A 13,013-nucleotide genomic window follows, 5' to 3' on the forward strand; every position below is an offset into this window, starting at 1 on the left:
TCAAACCTAGTTTATCTCTCTTCATAATCTAACCCTGGTGACACCCTGGTGAATACATGTACTTTATAGTGACTTTAACGCAGTAAATTGTGCCTTTTGCGGGAGTATAATGAGACAAACAATTCAATCAGATGGAGTTTCATATTTAGGGAACCATTTTAAATGTGTATAAATTGAATAGGTTGTATACCTTTAGCAACCAATCTAGGGGATTGAAATGCAATGGCCTCAGTTGATAATTCTTTAGAGGGTCGGAATTTCAAAAGAAAGATGGTTCTATGTTACACTTGTACACAGTGAAATCTTCCTTCAAGCACAAGCTAGCACTATATTTTGGGTTCTCCAGGGCAAACCTCTGTCTCTACAATGAATAGCAACATTAAATGCAGCTTTTACAAATTGAACAGCGAGACATTCGATAAATAATCTTCACTGAGACCTTTAGTGGATCAAGTTTGTGCAGATCAATGGACAAACTTTTGTTTACACTGTAAGTAACATGAATCAAATTGACTCATGCTGCCAATTTAATACAATGTTGACTTAAGATTTTCAAATGCATTTAAGATGAAAGAGAAATTAAACTGCTTATTGCAACCAGCATGGGTAATATATTTTGTTTGGTGCAGAATGTACCTTTGGATTGCACAAAAATCTTAAACAAAAAGCAGTTCAATATTTTAAATATGAGATTTATCAGTTATTTAAGTTTGTCAGAATCTTCAGTTCTAAGTAATGTAGATACTCACCCTTTTTCTAGATTACTTAAATATAATGCTAGCACTTGCGGAGTCTGATCTGCATGATGAGAGAGTAGATGTGGCCTCAGTTTAACAGATGACGTGAAAGACAGCACTCCCCACAATATAGCACTGCCTCAGTACTGCACTGGAGTGTCAGGCTAGATTTTTGTGCTCAAGTTCTGGAGTGGGGATTGAGAGAGAGAGGGAGAGGGAGGATGAAAAGTATGAAAACTCCCAGGTTTCTGTTTATAAATGAGCCATGTAGTAGGAGTCAATCCTAGCTCCAATTCAATTTCCTTTGTTGTGTGTGGCAGCAAAGTCAAACATTTTGCTCATTTGGAAAGGAAAAGAAGAAAATGGTGGGTTGTTACCGCAGCTCCCAGATCCAGATTTCATGTTTTGCTAAAGGTTGCCTGTTCATCTTATTGGCCGGGATAATTTATGAAAGCACCCTAAAAGGGAATAGGGAAGGAAATTTCAACCTAAACACAGCCTGTAAGGCTGAGATTTTGTTAATGATACTAAACACACTATTTTGTTGTCTTACAGTGAATGCAACTTTCTTCAATGCTTCAGATTCACTGGCTCTGAACAACACTAACATTTCTTTGGTAAGTTTTTAATTTCCATAATTTGACTGTGAACATTCTTTATTTCAGTAAGAACTGTTTCCTTCAGTCCCCATCAGCAGTAGGACAGGACCATTTGGATCATGGCTTTGCACAACATCAGAAAATACTGGAACTAGAAAAGCCATATTCTCTCTGTGTGTCCATAACACAAATTCTCCTGCTGTTTCTTACCATGGGTGAAAATTTCTGGAACCACAATTGCACAACTTGCAAATTCAAAAGCACATCCCAAACCTTTGGCCTTGAAAGATTAAGGCAGCTGACACATGCAAACATCATCACTTCCACACAGCACTCCGACTTAAATGTGCATAATCAATCCTTCATTGCCACTGGGCCAGTATCATGAAACTCCCTGTCCAACAGTACTGTGGAACCACTTTCAATACATGGCCCTGCAGCAGTTCAACAAGAAGGCCCACCACCACTTTCTCAAGGGCAACTAAGAATGGCCAATAAATTCTGGCCTTGCTAGTGACACCCACACCCTGAGGGTGAATTTTAAGAAAACACAATACCTAACTGGAGATAACACTTCCATAAGTCTATGCCAATGGCCTGAGATACACAATTTGCTTCACTTCCCTAGCTGCCTGGGTGGAGCAACTGACCCAGATGGTGCCAGCTCAGGTCAATTTTATTCCAAGTACAAATGCCCAAAATCAACATCTTCTTCAAAGTAGTGTCATGGGATCTTTTATGTCCAAAATATATGTTCACTTGCTATTAAACCTTTGTCATCCATGAGCTTATTGTGCATGATCACATTGAGCCTTGACAGAGATATGGCTGAGGAACAATGGCAGCTTTCCCCTGAATGCCTTTCCCACTTAACTATAGTTTCCACAATTTTACCTGCTCAAACCACCATAGTGATAGTGTAGCCCGGTAAATCACACCTTTATCTATGTGCCTATTCTTATAGCAACCTCTTCTTTGGGCACTATACAAGTGTTTGTATCCTTAGGGAGGTTGCACCACTTGTATAATTGTAGCTTATAACATCCCTGCTTAAAGCAACAAGGGTTTGAGTCTTTGTACAGCCCAGATAATGCATTGTCAGGTGAGAGTTTTCTTAAAGAACATTAATTTTCTTCTTTCTGTCCCAAGCACAACGTTTTCAATACAACAGCATTGGACTGGAGTCAACTCAGCAAGAAGGAATGTTTCACATATGGTGGGAGCCTGGTTGGAAAGTCCTGCAAGTATGTTCCAGACCTAGCCCTAATGTCTTTCATCCTCTTTTTTGGCACCTACTCCTTGACTGTAACCCTCAAGAAATTCAAGTTTAGTCGCTATTTTCCCACCAAGGTAAGTGCTCCACTGAAACACCTGTGGGTTTTGAACTGAGTGAGTTTACAATAGAATTACTTACCTCTTACTTGGGCCATTGTTCTCCCTATTGTTGGGTTTCCAGTAGCCTAATAAGATCTTCAGCCTGTTAGAAAGGCAGACTCTGTGCTCCCAAGGTCTTTCCTCAACCCAATGGCCTGTAAGGGCCAGGCATCCCCCCATAATGGCAGTAATTTTGTCATGAATTGGCATCTGCCTATCTGTGCAAGCCAACCAACATGATGTGAATCATGAAATCTTACAGATAATCGGCAGTACAAGCAGGGCACAGAATTATCCCACTGGGTAGAAAGAATCTCGCTGACTAGTACTAAGTCAGATTTGTTAAACATTATTGGAGTTGCTTCAAAAGTATAGAATCTGCTTGTTTAATGTCCGTGCTCAAATAATGTTCATTTCAATTTTGTTGTTCCAAGCTTTTGAAGAAGGTGAATTGCTTCAAACAAGTAATATTTAAATTCACAATCCAACTTCTGTCAGCCTGTTTTCCAGTAACATTTACAAATGGGATACTTGCCATTCTCAGGTTAAGCACTGACTAAGCGTTCACAAAAATTTCAATATATGTTTATTCAAAAATGAAACAAACAGAGCAGAAATCCCAAATTTTGAAGTCATCTCTGATCCTAGACACAATTCATAACCAATCTGTGAGCAACATAAAAATGAAAAGCTATGACATGTCAGTTACATTAGCAATTGCATATGGAGTGGCACATGGGGATGAAAAGGAATGTCCTTTAGCTGCTAGGCATACGTCAATGCAGCGTGGAAGATAAAGAGCAGTTATTTTTCTAGCCTTAAAATTTTTAACAAAAATCCATATATTTTACAATTCAAATGTTGAGGTTGCCTATGTATCTGCTCTGCTCCTCCCTAATTCACCTTGTAGTCTAGCAAGGGCTTCAGAGCAACCAGATTATTTTTCCTCAACACTGTACCTGCACTTGTGACCCTGAGCCTGCATATGTATACCTCCTTCCCTGCTTGCTTCCTTCCCCCATGCCGATTTATCCCTTTATTTTCTATTAGATCCGAAGCCTGATAACTGACTTTTCCACGTTCATCTCAATTCTTGTTTTCTGTGGAATCGATGCTGCTGTTGGATTGGATACACCCAAACTGCATGTTCCCAGTGAAATCAAGGTTTGAACCAAACTTGGCTATTTAATATCTCTAGTTATTTTCCTGTTGCTCTGCGTAGTTTAGAAGACATCTGCACAAATGTTTTTCAACTTAAAGCTTGCTGGTTTACATTAGTTTCAGAGTCATGAGGGCCAAACCAAGAAATCTTCAAGTTTTCACCAAGGCAACTTCTCTTCATCCATATGACTTATTGCCCAGCTTAATCATTTGCATCCCCTGTCAGAAAAACATTGACTTTTTTTATATACCATAATTATCCCATGGATTTCCTATCTGGCACAATGGTGGTAATGGGGTCGGAGCAGGATGGCCAACCTAGATTAGCTTTGGGCTGTCACTTATTCTAGCTTTCTCCACTCTGCCAAAAAGGTTTTCACTAATGGCCCTGGATCTGACACCAGCTAAGCAGCTCATTTCAGAGTATTGAGACCTGAAATGGCTGGTTCCCTGTCTAGATAAAATGTGCCAAATGTCTAGATGTGTCTAGATAAAATGTCCTCTCATGAGGACAATTTAACTGGGAAAGAATACATTCTTGTTTTTCCTACAGAGGCAATTCTTGATTTCACTGAAGTCCCTGTTCACCTCACTAACTATTTCAAGGCAATTCTAGATTTAACTGAAGTCCCTGTTCACCTCACTAACTATTTCACCTCAGCATGACAAATTGTTCATCCAGTGGGATACAGAGTGGGAACTGCCCAGGAGAGGGCAAATAGAAGCGGGAGGAAATTTACGGTCCTGCCGAAGTCAATGGACCTTTGAATGGCATTTTATGGCTCTGCCCCTGCCACGACTGGGCCGTAAAATTCCACCCAGTGTCTTTCAGTTAATTCAATGAGTTAGCACGGGTCAACTTTCTTATACAGTCTTGATGCACTCTGTAAATGAGCAACTCAAGAATACTTTCTCTCCCAAAATGTATCTTAAGAGCTTTTTTTTTTAGCACACTCGACATCATGGTTACCAAAGCTTGGTGTAACTGGGGAAGATTTGATTGAGTCACATTATTTGAGATGAAGCATAACTTCTTTCCTCTAACCAATGTTGAAAATACATCATTTAATGTTTCCTCTTTCTTTTTTCTCATTGATTCTTATTCTCTTCTCATGTGATACCTCTGTCTGGATGTTTTTGCCATCTGTTCTGTGGGTCTATCTTAGCTCCGGAAACTTATCAGTGACTTTTCTATCTTCACGTCTATTCTGATTTTTGTTGGGATTGATGTACTTTTTGGACTGAACACACCAAAACTTCAAGTGCCTACTGAGCTGAAGGTAAACTCCAAGGGCTTTTTTTAAACCACAGTTTTACACGTTGATAAATCCAATAATTAGGTAATGGCTTGAGTGGTGTACTGGTGTACTATCACACTGTCCTTTAATGTCAGGCCCTTGTTTAAATCAAGCCTTCAGTTGTGAAATTGATGTCCACTCCATGCTGGCTATAAAGATTCCACATCTATTGACTAAGCCTTGATTTACATTTTTACCGTGGAGCAGAGAATTGCTCATACTTCAACACAATTTCCCTGGCTTCTGGAATGCCTGATACCAAAACTAGTAATTGGATACTAGCAACATCAGCCATTCAGTGGAGATTGAGTTTTATGCAAATAAGTCATCTTTATTCTGCATCTAACCCTAAGCCATATTTGATAACATTCAAGCTGGATGTTATCAAGGATTTGTGTTCCATTGCCTATTAATGACATTCAGCATCTTAGGTGCACAAGGAATTAAATGCTTAGACAGCAATTTATTTTAGAAATCTCAAATCTACCACCTGAGGTTATTTATTTTCTAACTTAAAAGAAGATGTGTTATACTGTCCAGATTTTGCGTGGAGAATTATTTTGTCCTTTTCAGCACAGTACGTTTTCAAGAGAGGAAATCATTGTGTGCCTTTGTCTGATTTTTTTTGAGATACCATAGTGGAGGTTCAAGGCCCATTGTCAACACTAATAAGGTCAAAAAGGAAAAAAGGCAAGATTAATCAATAAGTAAGAATTAGATGACACTAGCTGTGCATTTCAATAGCCTGAGGACACAGCAAAATTAGGGAGTTAAAGAGTTCAGCAAATTTAAGGACCTTGCAAAATTGGGTTACAGTCTTCATTTTAACATGAGGATGTGTAATGAAATCTTCACGATAACTATTCAAGTCATGTTGGCCAAAGTTTGACTTTCATTCAAAGGTACGATGAACAATCTCAGTGCAGAGTTTTTAGCTCCATGTTACAGACCTACAAAAGTAACAGACAGGACAGACCATCAAGCCTGTTCCACATTCATGATACCTGGAGCACCCTGACTTCAACACTAGCATCCAGCACCACGCACCCCACCGCAGCCACCCCCCCCCCCCCCCCCCCCCCACCCAACCCCAACCCCCATGCCCTCCCTACCCCACCTAAGTAGCAATGACATCTCCTTGGAGAGGCAAAAATAAAAACTGGCAGATTCCTCTCAGATTTTCTCACGCAACTGAAACCAGTTAAGCAGACTGAAGACTGACACAGTAATGTTGGAATACAAACATGGAAGGTGATCTCGAATTGCAGCTACTCAGTTATAACAGATATCGACATAGTTTTACACATGAAGTGACTGTGAGACAGGTATTAATTCAAGCCCTCAGCTGATGCTGTAATTGTGACAGCAAAAATCCCCAGGTACTCCAGGCATCTTAGATTAAGATGAGTATTTTCTACTCTGACAATCTAGAGTGTAGAACAGGCATTTTGTTCTTGCATCCTTGTAAGAAGCTCTTTGGAGATATATATCATTTTAGGATGGCTTGGAGAAAGATGCAAAGATGAACATTGCACTTCATAGGAATTGCATTCAACAATCACAAATAGCGTGGGTTAAATTAATGTTCTGCAAAGGTTTTTTGTTAGGGTAGGCTGCTGAAGGTCAGGCCTGATTGAGGTGCAGTTGGCTAACTATTTCAAGTAAATACAGCTGCAGGAGGCTCTCATACAACAAACCTTCAACTTCACATTATAATAGCCTGAACCATGAAATTGGAAGGGAAGGGAAGGGGAGGAGGGTGTCCAACTGACTGAATAACTGGGCTTAGGGAGATGAGAAGGAAATGGAAATAAAAGGAATGGAGAACAATGAGCAAGGATTAATAGAAATACCAGTCTTCAGCTATACCGAGTACACTGGAGAGAAATGGGCCATAAACATTCCATTCAGGCAGACTGGGTCCCTCCCAGCTACGTTTTCTGGAATGAGATCGTTGTTCACACTTTTTGATCATTATCCCACAATTTTCCCCAGTAGCGTGCATGAATATTGGTGAAGATAAAACAATCTGTTGGAATCCCACCTTCATCACACTCAAATATCATCCTGATGCTCATCTCAAAGGTCTGGGGACCCACCACTATTTTTGGAATCATATGAGGGGATAAAAAAACTAATATTTCAAATGTTCCAATAACCTTAGTACTTCATTAGGCTTTCAAGAGTTTTATTGTTTGTGCTATTTCTAGAACTCCAGGCTGTGGTAAATGTAAAATTATGATCACGTCTGAAAAACGTATGCACTAATTAAATAAGCTACCTTTTTCAATCTTTTTCCTGCAGCCGACCCGTTCAGATCGAGGCTGGTTTGTTATTCCCTTTGGTAAGAACCCATGGTGGATCTACCTTGCCAGTGCTTTACCTGCTCTACTCGTCACCATTCTGATCTTCATGGACCAACAAATCACAGGGGTCATTGTGAACAGGAAGGAGCACAAATTGAGGGTAAGTGATAGATTGTTAAGTGACAAGCAGGATAGTTATAGATGCTTAGTTTCACTCCTTAACCTTAACCATCTGTTGCTAAGAAACCAATCTGAAACCTCATTAATATTTCTTCAGGAAACAGAAACGTTTACAGTGTTACAACAAGGCTGAATTGGATTGCTGGCAATCTGTTTTTTTGAATAACTTGCTAAATACGCTCTTTCTGTAGTTCATCTCAACAGTGTTTCACCTTTCATCAATTTGGGAATTTTAATAACCAGTCCTTCCTGATGCTTATCTTTGATTGGCTGGCATTGGTCCCTTGATGTAGCTCTTTCAGCTAGCTCAGAAAGCCCGTCAGCTATTTTTGTACCTTTCCCTGCCCCTAGCCTGCTCCCCAACCCCCTCACCCCACCCCTGTCTGCCGCAGTTAGAGCTGCCTCTGTAACTTCTGGCCTGTTCAAACTTGGTGCTTGGACTTCCAATGACCCCAAGCTACCTGCATCCTCCTGGGATCCTACTTCAGGCTTCCAACCCTGTGCCACCAGGCCCCCTGATAACCTCCATTGGACCTTAAGTGCTTGCTGTGAGCATCCATCGTCTGGCCTGGTGCCCATCACCTCAACTCCTACCTCCACCCATGAACTTCACAGGGAAACAAGGTTTCAACCTACAATGACAGCGTGCAAGCTTTTGGGAGGGTCTGCGATTAAATCTCGTACTGACTGCAGAAATATTATGCTTTGGGGAAGGCTATGAACTTGTGCTTCAGGGCTGATACAATAATAGTTGTCTTTTGTTTAATAAAAAAAAAAATGAAAAATTCCTGACTTGAATAATCACACATTCCGAAATTATTTTTGCACCTTCACATCCTTTTTATGCAGCAATAAAAAGGTGGTCTGACGCAGCATGGGAGCAGATATTTTGTTTGCAAATCCCTCAGAATTCAGTAAGTGGATTGGAGTTTGTGTGGAACATGCACAACCCTCTCCCTTCGCATCACGACCAGTATAGAAGATAATTCTCACATCTAAGGTTTCAGTGAAATATTGGATGTCAGGCAGGTTCCAGTGAAGCAATTTTCTAAATGATACGTGGCATCAAAGTGATAGAAATGAGTGTGAAAGCTGGTCTGAAGTTTTTTTTTTACATAAAGTAATATTTGACAAGTCAGCTTGTGCTTCAGTTTAAGTCTTGACTTAAACCTGTAGAGAACCAGTGTAACATTCAGCTTAACTGAACTATTTCTCCACCTCTGCTGCAGAAAGGAGCTGGTTACCACTTGGATCTGTTTTGGGTTGGTCTTCTTCTGGCAATTTGTTCTTTTACGGGCCTTCCATGGTACGTAGCAGCAACTGTTATTTCCATTGCTCACATTGATGGTTTAAAAATGGAAACGGAAACGAGCGCACCAGGAGAGCAACCACAGTTTCTTGGGGTGAGGTATGTGAGCACAGAGCTGCTAGCTTAATTGTTTTATTTTACTTGCATAGTGAGATAAAGGTAGACCCAAATTACATGTTTCTTTCCGCATTACAATGAGGACCCTCCTATAGAGGTCCCGCTCAATTTTTGAGCTTGCTAAAAAGTGATGATTCTCCTGACTTGTGTTCCCGGCTTTTTCTGTTTCTGTTTCAGATATCTGACATTTACAGTTTTGCCCCTTTCACATATTATGCAGCTTTTGTCACTGAACTATATTAGTAACTTTCCGTGTCTTTTTTTTAAAAAAAACTTCTGTATATTCTTTAAGCAGATAATAAACTCTAAACAAACAATTTTACCTTGTACACATTGGTATAACAGATTGCTAATTTCAGCATTCTGAGATGATAGGTGAATGTGGTTTCCGCATTCTTGAGTGAATGAACCACCATAATTAATGGCTAATTATTAAACTTGGACAGACTTACCCCTGCACAATGGAGAATAGGGATGAAGATTTTACTTAATAAAGGATGAGAACCATCATCTAGCTGTGAACCAGAGGAAAAAACCTGAACTCTAACATTCTTTGTTCAGCTAAATATACAGATTAAGCCTGGGATGATACAAGATGGAGAGGTACCAATAACCACTGCTGCTTTGTCAGCTTTAACAATTCTAATTAGCAGTCTCTCTTTAGCAAAGTGCTGTCGCATACTTGGACAATTAACATACTGAGAATTATTTCCTTGACGGCAACATTCCCTGTAACAGCCATTCAACATATATTTTGTGGTTCTTTTCAAGTCTATTACAAGAAACTTGTTCAGCCTAAAGGGTTTTCTGCTTAGAAGATAGCACATAATGTAAAAATTAGCCAATATCCAGAGTAGATGCAGAATGATGCCACCAGGCAGGTTTATTGAGGGTTTATTGAAGAGGGTGGGAAATAACATTCATTTCTGACTATCAGCAGGTAAACAATGTCTGCCCCATCCACACAAATTATTCCACTTATCTTCAGTCATTAAAACAATGTATGTGATCAGATAAAATCCAAAGGAAATTGGGTGACATATTAGCATGGATAGAAGATTGGCTGGCTGGCAGAAAGCAGAGAGTAAGCATAAATGGGCATTATTCTGATTGGCAGGATGTGATGAGTGGAGTCCCACAGGGGTCTGTACTGGGGCCTCAACTTTTTACGATTTACATCAATAACTTAGATGAGGGGAGTGAAGACATGGTAGCTAAATTTTCAGATGACACAAAGACAGGTAGGAAATTATGTTGTGAAGAGGACATGAGGCGATTGCAGATGGATATAGATAGGTTGAGTGAGTGGGCAAAGATCTGGCAAATGGAGTTTAACGTGGGAAAATGTGAAGTTGTTCACTTTTGCAGGAAGAACGAAAAAGCTGAGTAGTACTTAAGTGGAGAACGGCTGCATAATTCTGAGGTGCAGAGGGATCTAGGTGTTCTAATACATAAGGCCATAAAATGCAGGAGCAGAAGTAGGCCAAATCAAAAAAAGTTAGTATGCAGCTACAGCAAGTAATTAAGAATGCTAATGGAATGCTATCCTTTATTACGAGAGGGATTGAACATAAAAGTAAGGATTTTATGCTTCAGTTATACAGGGCATTGGTGAGACCTCACCTCGAGTACTGTGTGCAGTTTTGGTCTCCTTATTTAGGGAAGGACGTAAATGCATTGGAGGCGGTTCATAGGAGGTTCACTAGATTGATACCTGGAATGAGTGGGTTGTCTTATGAGGAAAGGTTGGACAGACTGGGCTTGTTTCCACTGAAGTTTAGAAGAGTGAAGGATGATTTGATTGAAATATACAAGATGGCCTTGACAAGGTAAGCGTCGAAAGGCTGTTTCCTCTTGTGGGTGAGTCCAGAACTAGGGGGCACTGTTTTAAAATTAGGGGTCACCCTTTTAGGACAGAGGGTTGTGCGACTTTGCAACACTCTGCCTCAGAAGGTGGTGGAGGTGGGGTCATTGAATATTTTTAAGACAGTGGTAGACAGATCCTTGTTAGGCAAGGGAATCAAAGGATATTGGGGTTAGATGGGAATGTGGAAATCGAAACACAAGAAGATCAGCCATGATCTTATTGAATGGCGGAGCAGGTTCAAGGGGCCAAATGGTCTACTCCTGTTCCTACTTCTTATGTTCTTATGTCCAATTTATCAACTTGTACCATTCAAGTCAGGGTATTCAGGGATCTATTTTCTGAGTTGGTTGCTGGAGGAGGAAATTCATGTTTGACATTTTTTCTCTTAGACATTGACAGCATCTGAAGTTAACAGTGTACAGGGAAAAGGACAAGATAGATAACTTCCACAGAGCTGGCACGTGGCTGCCTTCTGTGGTGTAACATTCTTGGATTTTATCACTTTCCTTATAATTCACTTCCATGAGCGGATTCCTGCATTGAGCCAGACGGAGTTGGAAAGTCTCATTTTGAATTGCAGAGTTGACTGATGTCTGTCAGGGCAGCAATAGTGTCCTACAATTGGCCTCAGTGCCCTGAAGTAGGTTGGTTATGTTGTGGGGGGGGCAGGGCTGGTGGGGAGGAAGAGTGACTGGTTCTGATATCTATCCAATAATCTCATTTGCAGACAAAATTGTACTCTGTTGTAATGCTTCCCACAATCAAATGCCCAGTCCACAATAACAGAAATAATGGTCTTTTGAACAAAATCAAGAAGAGTAATCTGTCATTGTAGAACTGTGTGTTCACAAGAAGTCGATGCCTTTAAAAAGGTGGGGAGTAAAAAGAGATTGCCCTTTATATAAAATACGACACATACCAAGGAACTGGATGGTAGTCTGTAAAGATTTATTGTATATTGCATAGCACTTAAACGTTTATTTTCCTTTTCCAGGGAGCAAAGGCTCACTGGTATTGTTGTGTTCATTCTGACAGGAGTCTCTGTGTTTTTGGCTCCAATTCTGAAGGTAAGCTTTACAGACCGATTAGCAACAAAGCTGAGCCATTCCATTAAAGCACATTTAATAAACTTGCTTTCTTTAATCACAAAGGAGTCAGCACCTTTTTAAATAGAGCCAAAGATTGCCATAGTATTATTCATAGCTATCCAAGCAATAAATGGACATAGAGATTGGCTCACTTGCTTCTGTTTCATCTTTGAATTCATTTCTGCAATTAGAGCATCAGCTATTCAATAAATGAGATCTGAGACTCAAAGGAACTATATCTTACTGTCTTTCAAATGAAACATTAAACTGAGGACCCATCTGCCCTCTCAGTGGGACACTAAAGATCCCCTGGCACTTATCAATAAAGAACGGGGGAGATCCCCCTCCGTGTCCCAGTCAATAATTAGCCCTGAACCAACATCACTTGCCTTACTGTGTGTGATACATTGCTGTGTGCAAATTGGCTGCCAGATTTCCTACATTAGAACAGTGACTTCATTTCAGAGATAGTTCCTTGGCTGTAAGTAGTTCATTGGCTTTGGGTCATCCTAAGATTATGAAAGGTTATTAATGCAAGCTCTTTCATTTGTTATCACTCATTGAAAGTATATGTCGGTGCAGTAGCATTCTATACCAGCAGAGAATTAGGTTGTCAGAGATTGGGAATGGGAGTGTTAAAGATTTAATTGCATTATTTCTCATTTTAACCACTTTCTAGAGTTTTAAACTATTTAAGCAGCAGCATGTTCTTCTTTCTAAGCTTAATGACTAATTTTGTTCATTCCCAGTACATTCCGATGGCAGTGCTATATGGAGTATTCCTTTATATGGGTGTGGCCTCTTTAAATGGTATTCAGGTAGGTCTGTCTTTACATTAAATTATGTCTTCTCTTTGATTGCCTTTGAACACTCAGCAGAAGCATGAAACCATTAGTCAGATTAGCACTACTGGAAAAACGGTTTAGGGGAAACATGCTTAGAATTTTTCAGTTAACACTTGATGTCCTCTCGTGTTA

At 40.1% G+C, this 13,013-nt stretch overlaps 1 protein-coding gene across 4 annotated transcripts in view; it reads left to right on the forward strand.

The window, feature by feature from the left end:
• The window catches only part of LOC144694900 (electrogenic sodium bicarbonate cotransporter 4-like), a 70,438-nt gene that overhangs the window by 38,802 nt on the left and 18,623 nt on the right, over nucleotides 1–13,013 (forward strand). For 3 of the 4 annotated variants that reach the window (XM_078565637.1, XM_078565636.1, XM_078565638.1), the window contains 7 exons: nucleotides 1,293–1,354; nucleotides 2,486–2,686; nucleotides 3,761–3,874; nucleotides 7,474–7,635; nucleotides 8,885–9,063; nucleotides 11,943–12,015; nucleotides 12,786–12,854. In XM_078565637.1, the coding sequence (XP_078421763.1) occupies nucleotides 1,293–1,354; nucleotides 2,486–2,686; nucleotides 3,761–3,874; nucleotides 7,474–7,635; nucleotides 8,885–9,063; nucleotides 11,943–12,015; nucleotides 12,786–12,854 (860 nt within the window). Of the gene's footprint in view, nucleotides 1–1,292; nucleotides 1,355–2,485; nucleotides 2,687–3,760; nucleotides 3,875–5,037; nucleotides 5,152–7,473; nucleotides 7,636–8,884; nucleotides 9,064–11,942; nucleotides 12,016–12,785; nucleotides 12,855–13,013 lie in introns of all 4 variants that reach the window. The other variant, XM_078565635.1, reaches the window with a different exon arrangement.

Source organism: Cetorhinus maximus, chromosome 20 (genome assembly GCF_964194155.1).
Source record: "Cetorhinus maximus chromosome 20, sCetMax3.hap1.1, whole genome shotgun sequence".
In the NCBI taxonomy this organism is placed as follows: domain Eukaryota; kingdom Metazoa; phylum Chordata; class Chondrichthyes; order Lamniformes; family Cetorhinidae; genus Cetorhinus; species Cetorhinus maximus.